The 16,636-nt window shown below is 42.3% G+C and overlaps 1 protein-coding gene across 1 annotated transcript in view; it reads left to right on the forward strand.

The window, feature by feature from the left end:
* The first annotated feature begins 2,220 nt into the window (after positions 1-2,220).
* Positions 2,221-16,636, forward strand: part of LOC125742508 (glutamate receptor ionotropic, NMDA 2B-like) — a 61,597-nt gene continuing 47,181 nt past the window's right edge. The window contains 3 exon segments of the mRNA XM_049014578.1: positions 2,221-2,345; positions 4,929-5,014; positions 7,021-8,170. Of these exon segments, the coding sequence (XP_048870535.1) occupies positions 8,162-8,170 (9 nt within the window). The 5' untranslated portion in view covers positions 2,221-2,345; positions 4,929-5,014; positions 7,021-8,161.

Genomic DNA, 16,636 nt, shown 5'->3' on the forward strand with positions numbered 1-16,636 from the left:
TGCCCCTCATCATTATTCGCGTGTGGATTGTTTATCAAAAACTTTCTTTTGCTGGAAACGTTCCTTCTCCAGCTGCCCGATGGAACGCAGACCTGGAATCACACATTATTATAATGTCTGTAATTTGCATATTTCTTTTCTTCTGCTCTCCTCGTTCTCGCTCTCTTCTTCTCTGCCTCTGCTCGGTAGATGTTAGTCTCTCCGTTCTTTCATCTTGGCTTCTCCTCCTCGCCTGCGGCTCATTTAAGCTGTTGTTATGATACCGGCCGCATGGGGACGGAATAACACAAGTTTAACTCGGGGTGCCTGACAGCGCAGCCACATGGGTAATGATTGAGCTCTTTGTACCGCTCTCCACAGCCACCGCGAGGTGTTGTTACTACAATTATGGACGTATAATATCAAATAATGAATATCACACGATAAACATTTGAACTGCAATTAACCGATTACTGTTTTATGCTTTGATTGTAGCAGCTTAGTGGCAAATGTAGGTATTAGTTTGTTTCATGCTGAAACCATCAACAAGTGCTGCAACATTTCTGCTATTGTGATTTTCTTTTCCTGTTTGCAGAGGTTGATGAGTAGCACTTTATCCGATTCTGTCTTCCTTGTATTTGTGCTCAGATTTACAAAAATGGAAATCTTCTCCAGATGAGATGCAGCAAGAGCCGCGTGCCAAGCCAGCCAGCATGGAGAGAGCGGCAAAAGCCAGAAGGGCGAGCAGAGGCTGGAACGGGGGCTACGGAAATGGGGACCAGTGAACATGCAGACGGAAATCGGTGGGGGGTACGGACAGGCCATGCACAGAGGATCGGTGAAGGAACATGTGTTATATGATGTCATAACCGACAGGACACAACTCCGGGGGTGGGGGGTAATGCTAACAAATGACGCTCTGTGCTACTACGAGACATAATCAGCGAGGAAAGATGAGCAACAGCCAATCGAGAATTTGCTCTGCATTCCTCCTGCTGCCACTCCCGTTCACCTGATATAATAACTAACCCTTTCCACCAGTTCATATTTCTCTTCAGAATGGCATGTTGCGTTTTCCTTGCACTTCCTCAGTCAATGCAGCACTATATTGTCCTAAATGTTGTTCTAATGGACGAGAAGTTATGCAGTATTTTCTCTGCTATTGGGAAACGTCGTTGGCTTCTTCCCGTTATTTACCGATCCCTAACGACAACACTGAAAATGAATCCAAAGATTATTAATTAAAGCAAATAAATGAATGCCGGTAATTTTACTTAGAATTGAGGATTACCTACAACTAGTAAAATGTACACACGGTGTGTAAAATGACATTTTACACTAAAGACATGTGCCCAGATACATCTCTTTTTACAGCAGGGGGAGCCGTTCACTTTTAATTCTTAATAAAAGCTTGTTCCTTGACATTTGTTGCAAAAAGCCCCCCCTTCCCCATACACACGCATACTAATAGTGTGGAACGGCCCACCTCCCGGCCACCCTCTCCCCTGCTTTTCGGGCGAGGGAGGGAGAGGAAGGAGCGAGGCAGCGCGATTTCAGTCGGCGTCCTTTCGCGCTCGGCAGAGAGTAGCGCTGCTGCGACAGGCGACGGTGCCCGGCGCCCTGCGCACCTGCTAGCCTCGGTGACGCTGCAAACACTCTCCACACTCCAGCTGCCTCTATAGCGCCTCATTGCTGCTACAGCGAATGGCTGTTTATTATTTTTATTCCGGATACTATCTTCTTTGATAGATAAAAGAAGGCAGAAGAGAAACAAGGGAGAGGGGAAATCACTGATGACCCCCCTCCCTCAAAAATAAGAAGGAAACACGGAAGCTTCTGGAGTATTCATTTTTTTCTTTAGATTTTTGTTCTTCTTTTTCCTCATCGTGGTGCTGGGAGGTGCTTCATCTTTCCATTTACTCGCGATCTCCCTCCTCTGCCTGCTCATCTATTTCTCTATCTACCTAGTCAACAATTTCTACTATGTATGAGTGACAAATGGGGAGGACGATATAGAAAGGGGGGAGAGTTTTTTTTTGGGGGGGGGGTTGTCTTTCATTTTCCCTTTTCATCCTTTTTTCTGTATCTGTCCCGCTTAATCCTTCTCTCCATCTCTTCATTCCCTCTCTATATTCACCCCCTCCCCATTTCATTGCCCTCTCCTCTTTCCCTTCCCTCAGTCCCTCAGAGCCTCTTCTCCAAAAGTCTGATTCATTTAAAGATTAACTTTTTTGGCAGATAATTTTAAAGAGATCTTTTTCTAAAAAATACGCCTCCTCATCAATGATTTTATTTTTTCCTTTTCCTTTTCTTCTCCCTCCACCTTACGCATCCCTGTGTTGGGGGATTCTGTAATGTATTTATAGGTAGGTTTGACGATTGTTTAGTGTTTGTCTATCTGTCGGTCTGTGTGTGTGTGTTTGTGTGTGCGTTACGTATACACGAAACACGCATTAACACACACACGCACACACACACACACGCACACATAAACACACACACACACACACACACGGCTTTACCGTAGCTCCCTCCACGCCACTTCTCAGCCCCGTACCTTGCTCCTCCTGTCAGTCTTCATTCACGTTTCTTTGTAACTTGCTGGATAAGTTGCACATCTTTCGATTTTTTGTCTACCTTTCCCACTCTACGAGAAATCCAATTACTCCATTTCTCAACCCACAAAAACGAAAAGCACAACTCCTCCACCTCTCTGTCCATCATGCCTTTAGGTTGCTTTGTTGTTTTATCTTGAGTCTTTTTAGTCTTTTGTTTCTACATTTGCTTACCGGAGGTTTGCGTTCGCAATTAATTTCCATGTTTTGATAATGTTATAGCCAACAGATAAAGACTTTTCCGCACTTTTTGGTTGATCACCTTTATTAAATAGTCCTGACGAGCGGTTGTGTACACCCCCTCACTACGGCAGCCCTACGGCAGGTCTTTATCTTTTTCCCGCTATTCTACTGGTCTGTCACCTGTGCGTTTTTCCTCTCTTGTTTCTCCTTTTTACTCTATCGCTGCCCCCTCTGTGTTTCGCATTGTTTGGCATAATAACTGTCATTAATTAAAACCATTTCCCGTTATTTAATTATTTTAACCCGCCCGTTCGTTCTCTTGGCATTTCCCGAATTGCTGTCATTAATTCATTAATTCATTCATTTTAAGACAATTTATTTATTCATTTGTATTTGCGTTAAAGAGTCCTCGTCCCCAGGCACCTGTTTTGCGTTCGATTTTCTATTTAGAAATTTGTGTATGTCGAATTATCCAGAGAAAAATATCCGGCAAGGACTGGGTGGGAGGGTGGAGAGTGAAGGGCAGAAAATGAACAGCGAGGAGACCCGAAACTTGTATCAGCAGCTGTCAGTCCGTGCGCCGCCACGAGCCAAAGTGAGCGGCAGGTAGGCAGATAGATGCCTCCAGTTCACCGCTTTCTCTCGCTTTCGTTCGCCCATCCTTCACAGCCGAGCCATTAAACGCTCTCATAAACCGCGACTGAGAGGGGACTGACAGTTCTCATTTTTGGATCAACTTTGCCGTAATAAATTTGTTTCGGATTTAGTTTTCCAAGGATTTGCTCTTGAGTTGGATCCAACTTAAAACACATAATTTAACATAGTGATTACAAAGCATAATGTAATTCAGGATTTTTTTGTGGTATTTTTTTCCCTTGTGGACTAAACAAATTTGAATACTTTTTTCATATATTGATTTTGAACGAAATTCTGTCATCCGGGATTAAGGACCACATGTTTTTTTCTTTAATATTAACAGGCTATTCTTACCGATGTTATGCTTACTTTCTAATTACAAATATTAAAGCCGAATTACTAATCTGTGAAAGGAGAGGGTGTTTAGGTGAGTATGGCACTGTTCTGACACCTGCTCATTTTCTCTTCATCCAGTTAATTCTGCCAGTTTTTAAAACGAGTACATTTTTTATTACAGTGGAGTATTCCGTATGACATTTGAGAGCATCCAAATTCTGGCATTTAGTGCACGTATTGGTAATGCCAAAATACCTGTGTGTGTATATACGTGTGTGTGCATTGCTGGAGGTGTCGGTGTCTGTCAGTGGGCTGCTGTGAGGTTGAAGTGGAAGATTTTTATTTATTTATCTTTTATTCCATTGTAATGTCGGCCGCATATTTGTCTCAGTCGATCTCCACCTTTCACGAACACCTCGTTTCTCTTGATCCCGAGCCCCATCCTGTATGTGCTTCCCGTGTGATGTCATCCGTGGACTGGAACGTCTGCCGTCACTCATCCATTTTCCCGTCTTACATACAGCGCTGTCGTGTAAAAAAATGCAAGCGAAGCCTCAGCCCCCCCCCCCCTTCTTTCCTCCCTTATGCGCTTGTGTTTCCGTGCGCACGCTTGGCCCCGTGGCACGTCCACCACCGAGCGCATTACCGCGTCGGTATCCGTGACGCCCTCACGGCGGCGTTCCTGTTATCAGTCTGTCTGGCCATGCGTGAGGATCTCCTGACTCCTGGCCCAGGTTCCCGCTGCGATAAGCGCTAGGGTGCTAACTGGGGCAGCCCGTCCTGCGCACTGGACCGTGTGCGCCACAACTGGTGCACCAGTTTGTCTAGGCTGGGTTCTGGATCTCGTGACCTTGACCAGTACCCTGGAACGCCGTGTGTCATACATGAGCCTCAGAGGCGTTTTCTAACTGCAAACACAGAAAACTGAGCTTTTTCTGCGTATGCTAATGCTACAGGAGTCACTTTGGCGTTTCTCGCGAAATTTCTTTTCATTGCTGAATCCTCCCCAATCTGCACTTTTATTCCTCAAAAAAAATAGCAGAAATGGATTCAGGAGGAAGAATTGGAAACATATTCTTGCGCAGGTGATATCAACATTTACACAAAACTGATAGGATTTGAAAATGTTTTCTTTAAGCACACACATTCTGCTCATCCGTCTATATTTTTTGTCCATAGTGTTCCGACAGATACGGCTCCTGTATTCTCAGGCGTAGTGTGGGGCCAAATTTTCCCAACAGCAGCTTCAATGTAAACTTCTAAAGGTCAGTAAGAAGCCTCCATAGTGTAAAACCAGGCTTTAACAACGGCCCCAGTTTACTGACTGATAAAAAAAAAGTGAACAAGAATTTTATACTATGTCAATATCCATTTATTTCTTCCTGGCTTTGTCTTTGTGATGCCTGGCTCAAAATGAAACGAGTGTATTATGTTACAGAATCATAGAAACGTCATTATATAAACAGCTATCTCTGTACAATTTGTAACCCTTTAGTAGCTTCTCATAGTTTGCCCATGTTTGATTATTATCTGTGTGTCTTATTTTTGACCATTCTGTGTGTGTTTCTATCTATATACTGTATATGGGTGTGTGTGTTTTTATCTATATACTGTATATGGGTGTGTGTGTGTGTTTCTATCTATATACTGTATATGGCTGTGTGTGTGTGTTTCTATCTATATACTGTATATGGGTGTGTGTGTGTGTTTCTATCTATATACTGTATATGGGTGTGTGTGTGTTTCTATCTATATACTGTATATGGGTGTGTGTGTTTCTATCTGTATACTGTATATGGGTGTGGGTGTGTGTGTGTGTTTCTATCTATATACTGTATATGGCTGTGTGTGTTTCTATCTATATACTGTATGTGGGTGTGTGTGTGTGTTTCTATCTATATACTGTATATGGGTGTGTGTGTGTGTTTCTATCTATATACTGTATATGGGTGCGTGTGTTTCTATCTATACACTGTATATGGGTGTGTGTGTGTGTTTCTATCTATATACTGTATATGGGTGTGTGTGTTTCTATCTATATACTGTATATGGGTATGTGTGTGTGTTTCTATCTATATACTGTATATGGGTGCGTGTGTTTCTATCTATACACTGTATATGGGTGTGTGTGTGTGTTTCTATCTATATACTGTATATGGGTGTGTGTGTTTCTATCTATATACTGTATATGGGTGTGTGTGTGTGTTTCTATCTATATACTGTATATGGGTGCGTGTGTTTCTATCTATACACTGTATATGGGTGTGTGTGTGTGTTTCTATCTATATACTGTATATGGGTGTGTGTGTTTCTATCTATATACTGTATATGGGTGTGTGTGTGTTTCTATCTATATACTGTATATGGGTGTGTGTGTGTTTCTATCTATATACTGTATATGGGTGTGTGTGTGTGTGTGTGTGTGTGTGTGTTTATGTTTGTGTTTGCACTGTATTGTGAGAGTAAATGATATCACCGAATTCCAGTTCAAACACTTATTTGGGGTTAATTACTACAGCATACAAAATAATTAGTATTATGAATCTATTGACCTTGAATACATGTTTACTTATTAGTATACATCTTTAAATATCAACAATTAAATCTGACACAATAATGATTTCACTTGAGTCATTGTCGATCCTAGCAGGCAGAATATATGCATGCACCATCTATACTGTATGATGCACTTTCTAGATCATTTATGTTGTTGTTGGAGAAGTTGGTGAAATATGATTATATAAGTATGAGAATTTTCTGTACTTATGCATGAATGCAGATACATTTGCACGTATCAGTCTAGTGTGATGCATAATTCATCAGTTTGCCTTGTGTCTCACAGACCTTCAAACTCTCCCCTGCTTCTCGGGTTGGAGAAGCTTGTACGTGGGGTTACGTTCGCATGTGAATGTCAATGAATGCAAGCAGGAATTATTTAGAGTGTTATATTATCTATGTGGACAGTAGGGAATGTCATATTTAAGCTGGACATTGTGGTTAGTTCTACTGAAGAGTGTTATGGACAGAAAGTGATAGACTGTGTACACAGAGCCCCATCGTGAAAGGTGGTGATGGCGGACATTCAAATTATGAAACACGCAAGCATCAGGTTTGCTCGAGGGCCATGCAGCTGTAGATCCAGGCCTCGGACGTTTCTCTTTGGCTCTTCTCTCTGCACGTCGTGATATGTGACTGGGCTCCCCCGATTCGTGCCTTTGAATCTCACCCCCTCCCTCACCCCCCCCCCCCCCCATTCTTCCCTCTCCCACAGTCCTACAAACGCCAGCAGGCGAAATCAGGCTGCCAGACAGGAGGAGATGACTAAATAGGAAGGAGGAGAAGAGAGCGGACCGGCGTCTCCGTCTCGCTGGCGGTGTCACACGCTACTCGGAAAGACGGAATGGAATAAAGGGGGTGCGCCCAAAAAAGCAAGCCAAGCGATGAAAGGATTATGACCTGGACGAAAGGCAGATGAAGGGAGCTACTCATCTCTCCTTTCTCCATTGATCATCCTCCCCTTTTCTATGTTTTTTGTGTATAGATACTTGTATCTTTCTTTTTTTTGGTCATATATTTTTGTCATAAGGAAAGAGAGGACAAAGCCCGCAGAAAGGACAACGGAATTCTCACAGTTGAAATATATCATTACTACCCAACGTGTTAGCGGTATTAGATTATTAATAACTTTGATATTACATGTATTCTTCACAAACAGATTTCATGTCAAGCTTTCTCTTCACTCACCGCTCTTCCTCGCTTGAAACGTGACAAAGCCCATCAGCCCTGTAACTTTGCTTCTGTGAGATAAAAAGATTTAAACTTTCGTGGACTACACAATTATTTCTGTCCTTTTGATCACCGAAGTTTTCAAATGTTTGCCTTCATCAAAGATAAAGTTTTAACGTCATTGAATTACTTTGACGTTTTTTGAAAATATGTGCTCTAATTTAGCTGTCCGTACATTTATTACTGACAGCACTCGTTTTCACATTCTATTTACCTGAATCTTTAACGCAACTATTTTTAAGGGACGTCTGTGGTTTTTGTTCCTTTTATTGTAAACTATTATGAAATATCATCTAAACATTAATCTAGACCCACATTTCAGCTGCTTATAGAAACTTCCGGTTAATTTTTTTTTACCAGATCTAAGTGTTTAAAGTGACCTTTTAAAGCCATTTGAGTGCAGACAGAAATCCCACATTTTCATTCGTCTGTTCCGCACATCAACATCCTCCTCACGCTCTCCACTGCGTGCCCCCCCCCCCAGTCCTTCATCCTCTTCTTCCTCCATCACTATTTGTTTGACTTCACCAGTTCATCCAATACCTTAGGCTATGAGAGGTAGAGGGAAGGACCAGGTCATTCCAACATGCCAATTCTGAGAAGCAGGGAGGAGATTTGCGCTGGACATGAACAAGGTAAGATACTCCCCCCCCACTGCCCCCTCCCCCGACTCCTGCTTTTCCTTAATGCTTTTGTTCACCTTGTCTGATTGTGTTAGTTAGTGCTTGTAAGATTCTCTCATCTCTCTATCACCCATCCTACACATTGTCACTTACAGTCCAGAAAAAAAATGCCTTAATTACTTTCACTTTATATAGCCGTAGTAGCATTTAATGTAGCGTTTATTCACTGGTCAATTTGCTGTTATTTTCTGCTTCTGCTGGCGAGCTCCACACATCCATCCATCGTCCAGCTGCTTGTCCAGGACATGACTGGGGAAACATGTATCTATCCCAATCAGAATAAAGGGACAAGTGACTGCACTGCAGGCCATAAGTATGCTGTGAGAAAAAGGACAATGAATGAAAATGGAGAGAGAACCAATAGAGATGTGACTTGATTTATGGTATTCAGAGAGTGGGCTGCAGTTACTGAGAATGTTTCATGTATGTATCAGCGTATGTGATTCTTGAGCATCTTTGGCAATTGGTTCTTTCTTGGTGACACTACATACAGAGCTTGTTTCCTATTGGACCCGTGCTATAGCAGCAACGCCATTCGCTGTCACGTTTAAAGGTGCGGTACGGAGATACGAGCTCTTTGGCTAACTTTGACCTATTTTGCGTCCAGCCGGGAAGCTTGTGGCGAGCGACGTAGCTGCACCTGATGTCATTGTCGGGCTGATAGTCCTTCCCGCTCACTGCTGGGTATTTGAGTCGTTTCCATCGACGCGGAGTTAAGGGTGCCGCTGATTACTTTACAAAGCGTCTTTCTTGCTGCTTGCTTTTGGTTTGTTTTTAATCAGGAGTTGCGGGTGCGCAAGCGTGAGAGTTAATTTAAAAGTGTAGCACAAGCAGCAGCACGAGGGATGATTATCAGGACTCATCTGTCAAATGATGACGCTAATGAATTCCGTCACGAAGCCCAGAAGCTGCCAGCTTCTGCTCTGTGAGCCATCCGCACCTCAGGGCACCTGCTTGCACTTAAACGATACTATCTGGACCTGCTCTACACTCTAAATGCAAATGTTTTGTTTCCTTTTTGTCACCTGCGTTCTCTCTTTCATTTATACTCTTTTCATCCCTCTATTCTGAACTGCCTGCCTACCTCCTGGCTCTACCCTTCCTTAGATCTATTCACCTCTTCCTGTTCTCTGTCCAGTGCTCTCTTTTCTTCGTTTCCTTTTTCCTTTCATTGCCATTCCATTCTTTCACTACTTGGCACCTTGACTTGTTCCCTTCTTCTTTCTTCTCTCTCTTGCAGTCCTTCTCCTGCCCCCAGTCTCTCTCTCTCTCTCTCTCTCTCTCTCTCTCTCTCTTCAGTTACCAGCTGTACTATTTATACCTGTAGACACTTCTGGGCTGACCAGTAGCCTCCCTTGAATAAAAATTCTCCCTTTCTTTTGCGTCTCGCACTCTCTCTCATCCCTTTCTCACTCTTTCTGCCTCACCGTCCTGCACTCTTTCCTCCTCGCTTGCCACCCTCGCACTCTCGACTTTGAATACACACTTCCCATCTTCAACTCCGAGCACCATCAGTCGGGTGTGACAGTCTCTGGTAAAAATGAAGTAAGTGCACGCTGATGAAGAAGGATTGACTTCTGTAGGTCTAATGCACTTCTAATGCACCAGTCCGTTACACCTGGCTAATAACCATAATAAGTGTTTCTGCATGTCTCTTTTTCAGAGGTAGAAAGTTCAGGTCCAGAAAGTAAAAATCCAGACCAAAATTTTGTTTCAACCAACCAGAGAGTCCTCTGTGAATGTCACTCTTCATGCTCAGCTGGTTGGTTGAAACAAAATCTTGGTCTGGATTTTTACTTTCTGGACCTGAACTTTCTACCTCTGATCTTTTTCATGATATATTCCTACCCATGAGCTTGGCCATAGATTCTACAGTAGAATCTATTCATATAGAGTTACAACCCTAATAAATATATTTAAATACATGAATAACATACTTGCAGGACAATTTCCTTTTAATTTTCTGCACTCATTCACTTCATTACTGTTATATGACCAAAGGGTCACGCAGTGGAATTTCAGAAAGGCGTCTCTGAAAGATTTGCTGTCATAGTCATGGCAATAAAACATGTTTTGTATTATCAAATGTTTGGCACATAATACAGGAAGAGGAGTGGTGACAGATTTAGAGACTAGAACAGGGAATGAAGGGAAAGAACTGTTTTCGAGAGAGGACAAGTGAAGAAGGCTTGATATTAGAAAAGGATGAAGAGAATTTAATCTGTAAGCCTAGATCCTGGGAACTAGCAGGGCACAGGAAGAAGGGTGGTTAATGTTGAAAAGCATGCTTTGGAGTGTGTAGTCGGGCAGAAGGAGTGTGTTTTTCCGTATGCACGACACAAATGTGTCAGGTGACGGAAATGTCCTGGGTGTAGACTGCTCTACACACTGAGTGAGTGTATTTATGTTGGTGTAACGATCCAGTGTTGTTTCTCCATTGGTTAGATGATAGAGCAATGACATCACCGGGATAACACTACGTTGACTTCATTTATATCCAGATTCAGCCTCCCTGACCTGATCTTACCCTGGATCTCTCTGAGTTAAATTAGTCACCTGACTACATAATGTTCCATGATTTCCGCCTTTTTTAGAAACTAATGTGGACCAGATAATGCTTAGTAGGTGACACCTTGGCAGTGACTTTCTGCAGTTTCTGCAGTTCCTTTTAAAATGTCCTTTTTCTTGTCTTTTGGGTCCTTTTCAGATACTGGCTAATCCGGCGTCACTCTGGTTTTCTCCCCCGCGCATCGCCCCCTGCCACGCTTCGCGCTCCTCACTTCCTAGACTCGATTCTGACTCGCTTCAGTCCCGCGCCCTGTTATTTCATTGCTTTCGAATAAGTCTGCTTCTGCCTCGGTGTCGCGCTCGGCGATTTTGTTTCCCTCCATTTCTGTCCTACCACATAAAAAAACTGAAGCCGCCGCCTGTGTTTCCCTCTTCTGAGATGCTCTCGGCGTTAATATGTAGAGTTTAGGAGGAGTGACAGCTTGCTTGCCCTCTGCGTCTCCCTAATAATCTCCGCTCCCCCACTCATTTCTCAAGACTCTCTCCTCTCAAGCACTTATTGCTCCGGAGCCTGATTCACTCCCGTACGTTTAAAAACGAACGGATTGTGTTTTTACACCTTAATGTAGCTACGTTTAAGTATGAACCCAGGCGGAAAACCGGTTTTTCATGCATTCGTATAACTTTCCAGCTTGGATAAAGATGACTTAATTCATTTATTTATTTTTAAATCCCGAACACATAACGCTAGTAACGTTTCAGTATCAATCTTACAGTTGGCGTTAACTGAGAACAGATTGGTAATTAATTAACCATGACCGGAGAGGATGAGGGAGGGGAAGAAAAAGGCAGGAGGGGTATATTATGGATGACGGTGGTGGGGAGCGGCTGCATGCAAGGGGCAATCCGTAGCAAAGTCACCTGTGGGGAAATCCCCGCTGCTCAAAAATGAGCCACATTTAAAGGCAAGACAGTTAGGGGGTCGTTTCCGTTGACTGTCCGAGACGTTACTGTTTGTGCTTGTGTGTTTGTTTACCCTGTGCAGTATGTGTATGCAGAGCGCACTGCGTTTAGTATAATAGTGTTTAATTATGCACATACCATATGTTAGCATGTGTCCATTATCGGCAATGATATTGCAATATCTGCTCACGCAAGTACAGTATAATGGTAGAAGTTAGGCTGTTCGTACAATGTGTTGGTGTGAATTCCTTGCAACACATTTAAAACAACGAACCAGCGGGTGTGCTGTTCGTGTTAAATGTGTTAAGTTAGCATAGCGCACGGACACCTGAGCTGATACAGTATCACATGAAAGGGTACAACATGTAAGGCAATATTAGCCGAATCAGAATTACATGGAAAGGTTTTGCCAGCTGAATTTTCATGGTATGTCGAGTATAGCAGGCAGGGCCTTGCGTGGAGACTAGGAATACAGTATGATGTAAGGCAAGTGGTGGAAAACTGTGACAGGTGCAATGCCTATCTACCTCTTTAGGGGGCAACAGTACGAGGCAGCCATTGGTGTCGATGTGAAAGAACTGATCGTCTGACCCAAATAACAGACATCATATAAACTAGAGGGCTATCATGCCAAGAGGCAGATGCTCAACCCAGTCCCCTTCTGTCAACAATCAGACACACCAACAGGATGCGAGTTATACCAGCAGCTTTCGAAAAGGAGCAAGCTAAGAGGTTTAAATCATGATGATCAATGAAGGTATTATGGGAAAAGGGCCTTGCTTGCTCTGAAGGGTCTGTAAGTGTCCATAGGTGCCATAATTTACCATTTGGCTCAATACAGATTTGTATTCAGCCACCTTGCTGTGTACCGCAAGCGGTGGACACCTGGGGGAGAGATGATGGTCCGCTTTCGAGGGCCAGGTGAGCGGCAGCTGTGACACATGCGTTTGTGAGAGCCGGCATCTGTCAGTTAGCACATGGCTTGCCTGTCTGGGGAAATGAACTATGGGCAGTCGGATCACAAGGGCGACAGAAGTGCAGACGTTTGCACAGGTCTTGAAGTGCCAGACTGTACACTCTGCGTGTTTGTGTTTGTATATACCAAGCCAACTGCAAGACAGGACTGTGCTTCTCTAGGGAGGAACTAAACCACAAATAAAGAAAATATCAAATGTTGAAAAATGTATAATAAAAATACATACATCTATAAAATAATAATTAAAATAATATATCTTAATTAAAAAAAAAAAACAGTGATTTGCCTGAGCTCCTCCCCTGAATCTATGTTAATTAATGTTGAGGCCCTCATGAATCCAAACCTTAAAGAAACATATTTGTTTTACTATAACAGATAAGATAAGATTCCCAGGACTGTTTATCATTTTTAAATAAATGATTGTAGAGTATTCTAACACAAACCCTTAGTATTTTTACAATTTCTAGACGAGATTCGATCGCAAATATCTACGGCAATGTTTAATTTACATTTACGTTTTGGTCGCGCGTATGCACCCATTCAGACATTAGTGCGTGTCGCATCATAATCTTCGACTGAACTTTTAGTCACAGAAATTTACATCAGTTGACATTTTATTAGTTGTAGCTCTGCAGTATACTTCGGTGTTGGGCTTTCATTTCGGTGGACAGTCTTCATAATCCAAAAGAAGCCACGATTCATATCTCTAAAATCAGCTCTGCTTCCAGTATATTTTTGAATGGCCTGGAATGGATGCAGCCCATGGCAACCGCTTCTGAGGCTTGTGTCAGGAGCGCCCGCTGTGATAATGTAAGAAAGAAACACTTTGAGCCAAGATCTTTGTTAAAGAAGAAAGAAACAAACGGATCAAGTGCGCAAACGCTCGAAACGCGTGGTCCTGTGAAGCCGCTGTAACGCAGCGGCAGCTTTCCATGTGTTACAACGAGTTTAATCAATTTGCAGATGTCCTGTTTCTTAATTCATACATTCTGCATGAGGTCAACACTGCGAAAAAAAATGTGATGTAAAAAACACGACATGGGGGGAATCCTTCTTTCGTTATGGGGATTGTTACTACGTCAGCTACCTAAAAAGAGTAAGAACGTTCTAACTTTTCCGTTGTCTCTACTCAAACTATAGTCAATGCTCTCACAGTTTTTATTGTATTGAAAACCAGTTAGGCTTAAAGTGTCAAGACAACAATTTCGGAAAACCAGATTTCTCAGTTCCCTGGTCGCTTAATCGACAAATGCAAGAAACGGTAACCCAAAGACAAAAAAAAAAAAAACACAAGGACATTTAAATTCTTTTTTTTATTATTGTACTTTCATGCGTTTAACGTGTGAGAAATTTGTATTTCATAAGTAACTTTAGAACATTAAGCCACTGTATTTCCTTATAATGTCTTTTATGGAACGGTAAGATTTAACGTGAATTTCACAAATTTGTCTTCGGATTACAGTCGCAGGCAAAGTGTAAGAAAAAGTTGGTCTTTCTAAGTTGTAGCTTTGGGCCACGTTAAGTTGATTTCACGTCCCTTCGCGGATAGCAAACATATTAGGTCTGGTTGATAGGTATTAAATCGTCCATTCACGTATGACATAACTATTTTACTGCTGTTTATTGGAAATGTATATAGTTCACATAGAAATATATTAGCAGAAATAGAGTTAGCACTTGTGTGTTACTTAACGTAAATTAGCATTTTATAACGCATTGGCGCTTAGCGTTTTGACAGGTCTCTCGCTTCTGCTAAATTCTGGTTAATTGAGCGTCGGTACCGTGCTGACGGCAGCCTGTTCCGTGACAGTACAAAGGCGCGGTGTCATCACACAGAAGAATAAAAAATGAAGCGAAACCAGGTTATTTATATATTTTACACGTTTCGTAACACAAAATTCCAATATGCAATTATGTAAAGAAACAACACAATTTAATACACGCGTTTTGTAATTTTATTACTATTAATATAATTCTGCGACAACCACACAGTCACCAATGACATTCTGATTTTTGGTGAAATTCTGTATTTTCTTGCTAATGATTCGGTTTAATTGCGAACAAACGAATAGGCCCAAATAAATCCTGCTATGTCATCTAAATGCCACGTCATCTAGATATCACAGGATTGGTTTATTGAAAGCGGGTGTTGATTGATGGGTCGTTGATGTAGGTCAGAGGGTCGTTGGGCTAAAGGTCATTGGGTAAATTGATAAAACAGGCGCCAGTCGGTAGTGCTCGTGACCGCGTGTCCGTTTTAATAGTATGATGGTAATTTCCGTGGTACCCTCGAGACCACGGCTTGATTGCCGTATTAAATTTAACTATATGTTTGGGGGAAATTGTACTTTCCCTGACTGTGTACTTCAATATATACGCGAATATACTTAATGTGTTTTACAGAATTATAGTACACATGGCGAACGTAAGAGCTTTGTAATTATTGGATGATTTTTTAAGTATTACTGTAATTACTATGACCTGTACTCATGTTCGGAGTAGTTGGGAGTTTCCGACATTATGACGAAATTAAGTGATTAAATCAAAGAGCAGCTCTTCATTAAAAGACGTAGGCCTGTATATCAAGGGCCTAAGTTTGTTTTCGATACTGGACCAAACCAACCCCGGCCTCTCTTAACACACCCCATACTCCCAAAATACTGAAGGGACGTGTCCGCACCTAAGAATACGCCCATGCAGTATATTAAATTTATTTGTCAGAAAAATTGTAACTTATATGATGATGTCGCCAAGTGATCCATACTCATTTAGCTTGATGGCAGCTATTTCAAGACTAATGACGACGTTACAGGATTTGCCTCTGATGGTCGCTCGTAAACGTGCACCAATGAACTCTCTTAGGTGTCACAGGGGTGATTAAGAGTGCAATCTGTCTAAGGGGGGCTGGGTATTAAGCTTGAATTAAAGAAACCCGTCAAAGCAGCGTCTTTTCTAATCGGCAACCTAACTGTTCCAGCTTTAAGTACTCCCGTTGGTTAGGGTGAGTAATAGTGTGTATTTGCATGTGACGGTAATTATGTGTATTTATGCCACCGAAGAATTGTTTGTGTATAATATACATTAGAATCTTTTTCATGAATTTGAGCACCAACAGATATTGCATACAAATGTAATTGTTAAATACGTAACGCTATATATAGAGTAGTGTGTTGTAAATGGAATAATATGAAATTGTAATGTAGATTATTTTTACTTCCCCGCTGGTATGCTTTGAACTGAGTATTACAGTACATTGGATGAAGTTGCTGTGTCGTGAGCCATTTGCGCCCATAACACGCTTCGCGTATACCAGTGTTCAGGGTTTGAAACCGATGTCTCCTTTGAGGCGTTAAATCATTAATTTAACGTCATCAGCGATTTCATTTTCCATCCATTTTTTAGGTCTTTTTTTGTTGCTTTGTCAGCCCCACGAACGTTTCCATTTCCCCGTGTGTGTGTTTCTTGTAGGTAGCACAGTGGCTCAGTGGGTAGCTGAGCTTGGGGATCAAATCCTGGCTGAGCTGAACCGTTTGTCGCGTGCGTTCCTCCGCAGCGCAAAGACACAGAGATGCTAATTAAGCTGACTGCGTGTTTCCCATAACGTGTGAGCCTGTGTACATGTATACCCTGATAAATTGGCATCCCATTCAGGATGGGCCCTAACCCTGACCAGGATACAGTAAAAATCCCGTTATAGTGGACTCGCATATAACGGAATTTCGCTTATAAGGGACAGACGCTCTTAGCTGTAGTTTTGCTCGCCATAACGGACATGCAGGCTCCGCCTACAAGTCGCGTGGCGTGCCCGGTGATATCCAGAGCAGATACGTAGTCGGGATTATTAAGTGTCACTCTTCTGATCAGGTAAACTTGGATTACTACATGTAGAATATAATAATCTATATCAGAAGTGTGTCTGCTGGGATGTGGCATGAGTAAATGGTGTCCTGTAGTTGTGTTCTGGGCATACT

The sequence above is a fragment of the Brienomyrus brachyistius genome, chromosome 5, assembly GCF_023856365.1.
Source record: "Brienomyrus brachyistius isolate T26 chromosome 5, BBRACH_0.4, whole genome shotgun sequence".
Classification (NCBI taxonomy): Eukaryota; Metazoa; Chordata; class Actinopteri; order Osteoglossiformes; family Mormyridae; genus Brienomyrus; species Brienomyrus brachyistius.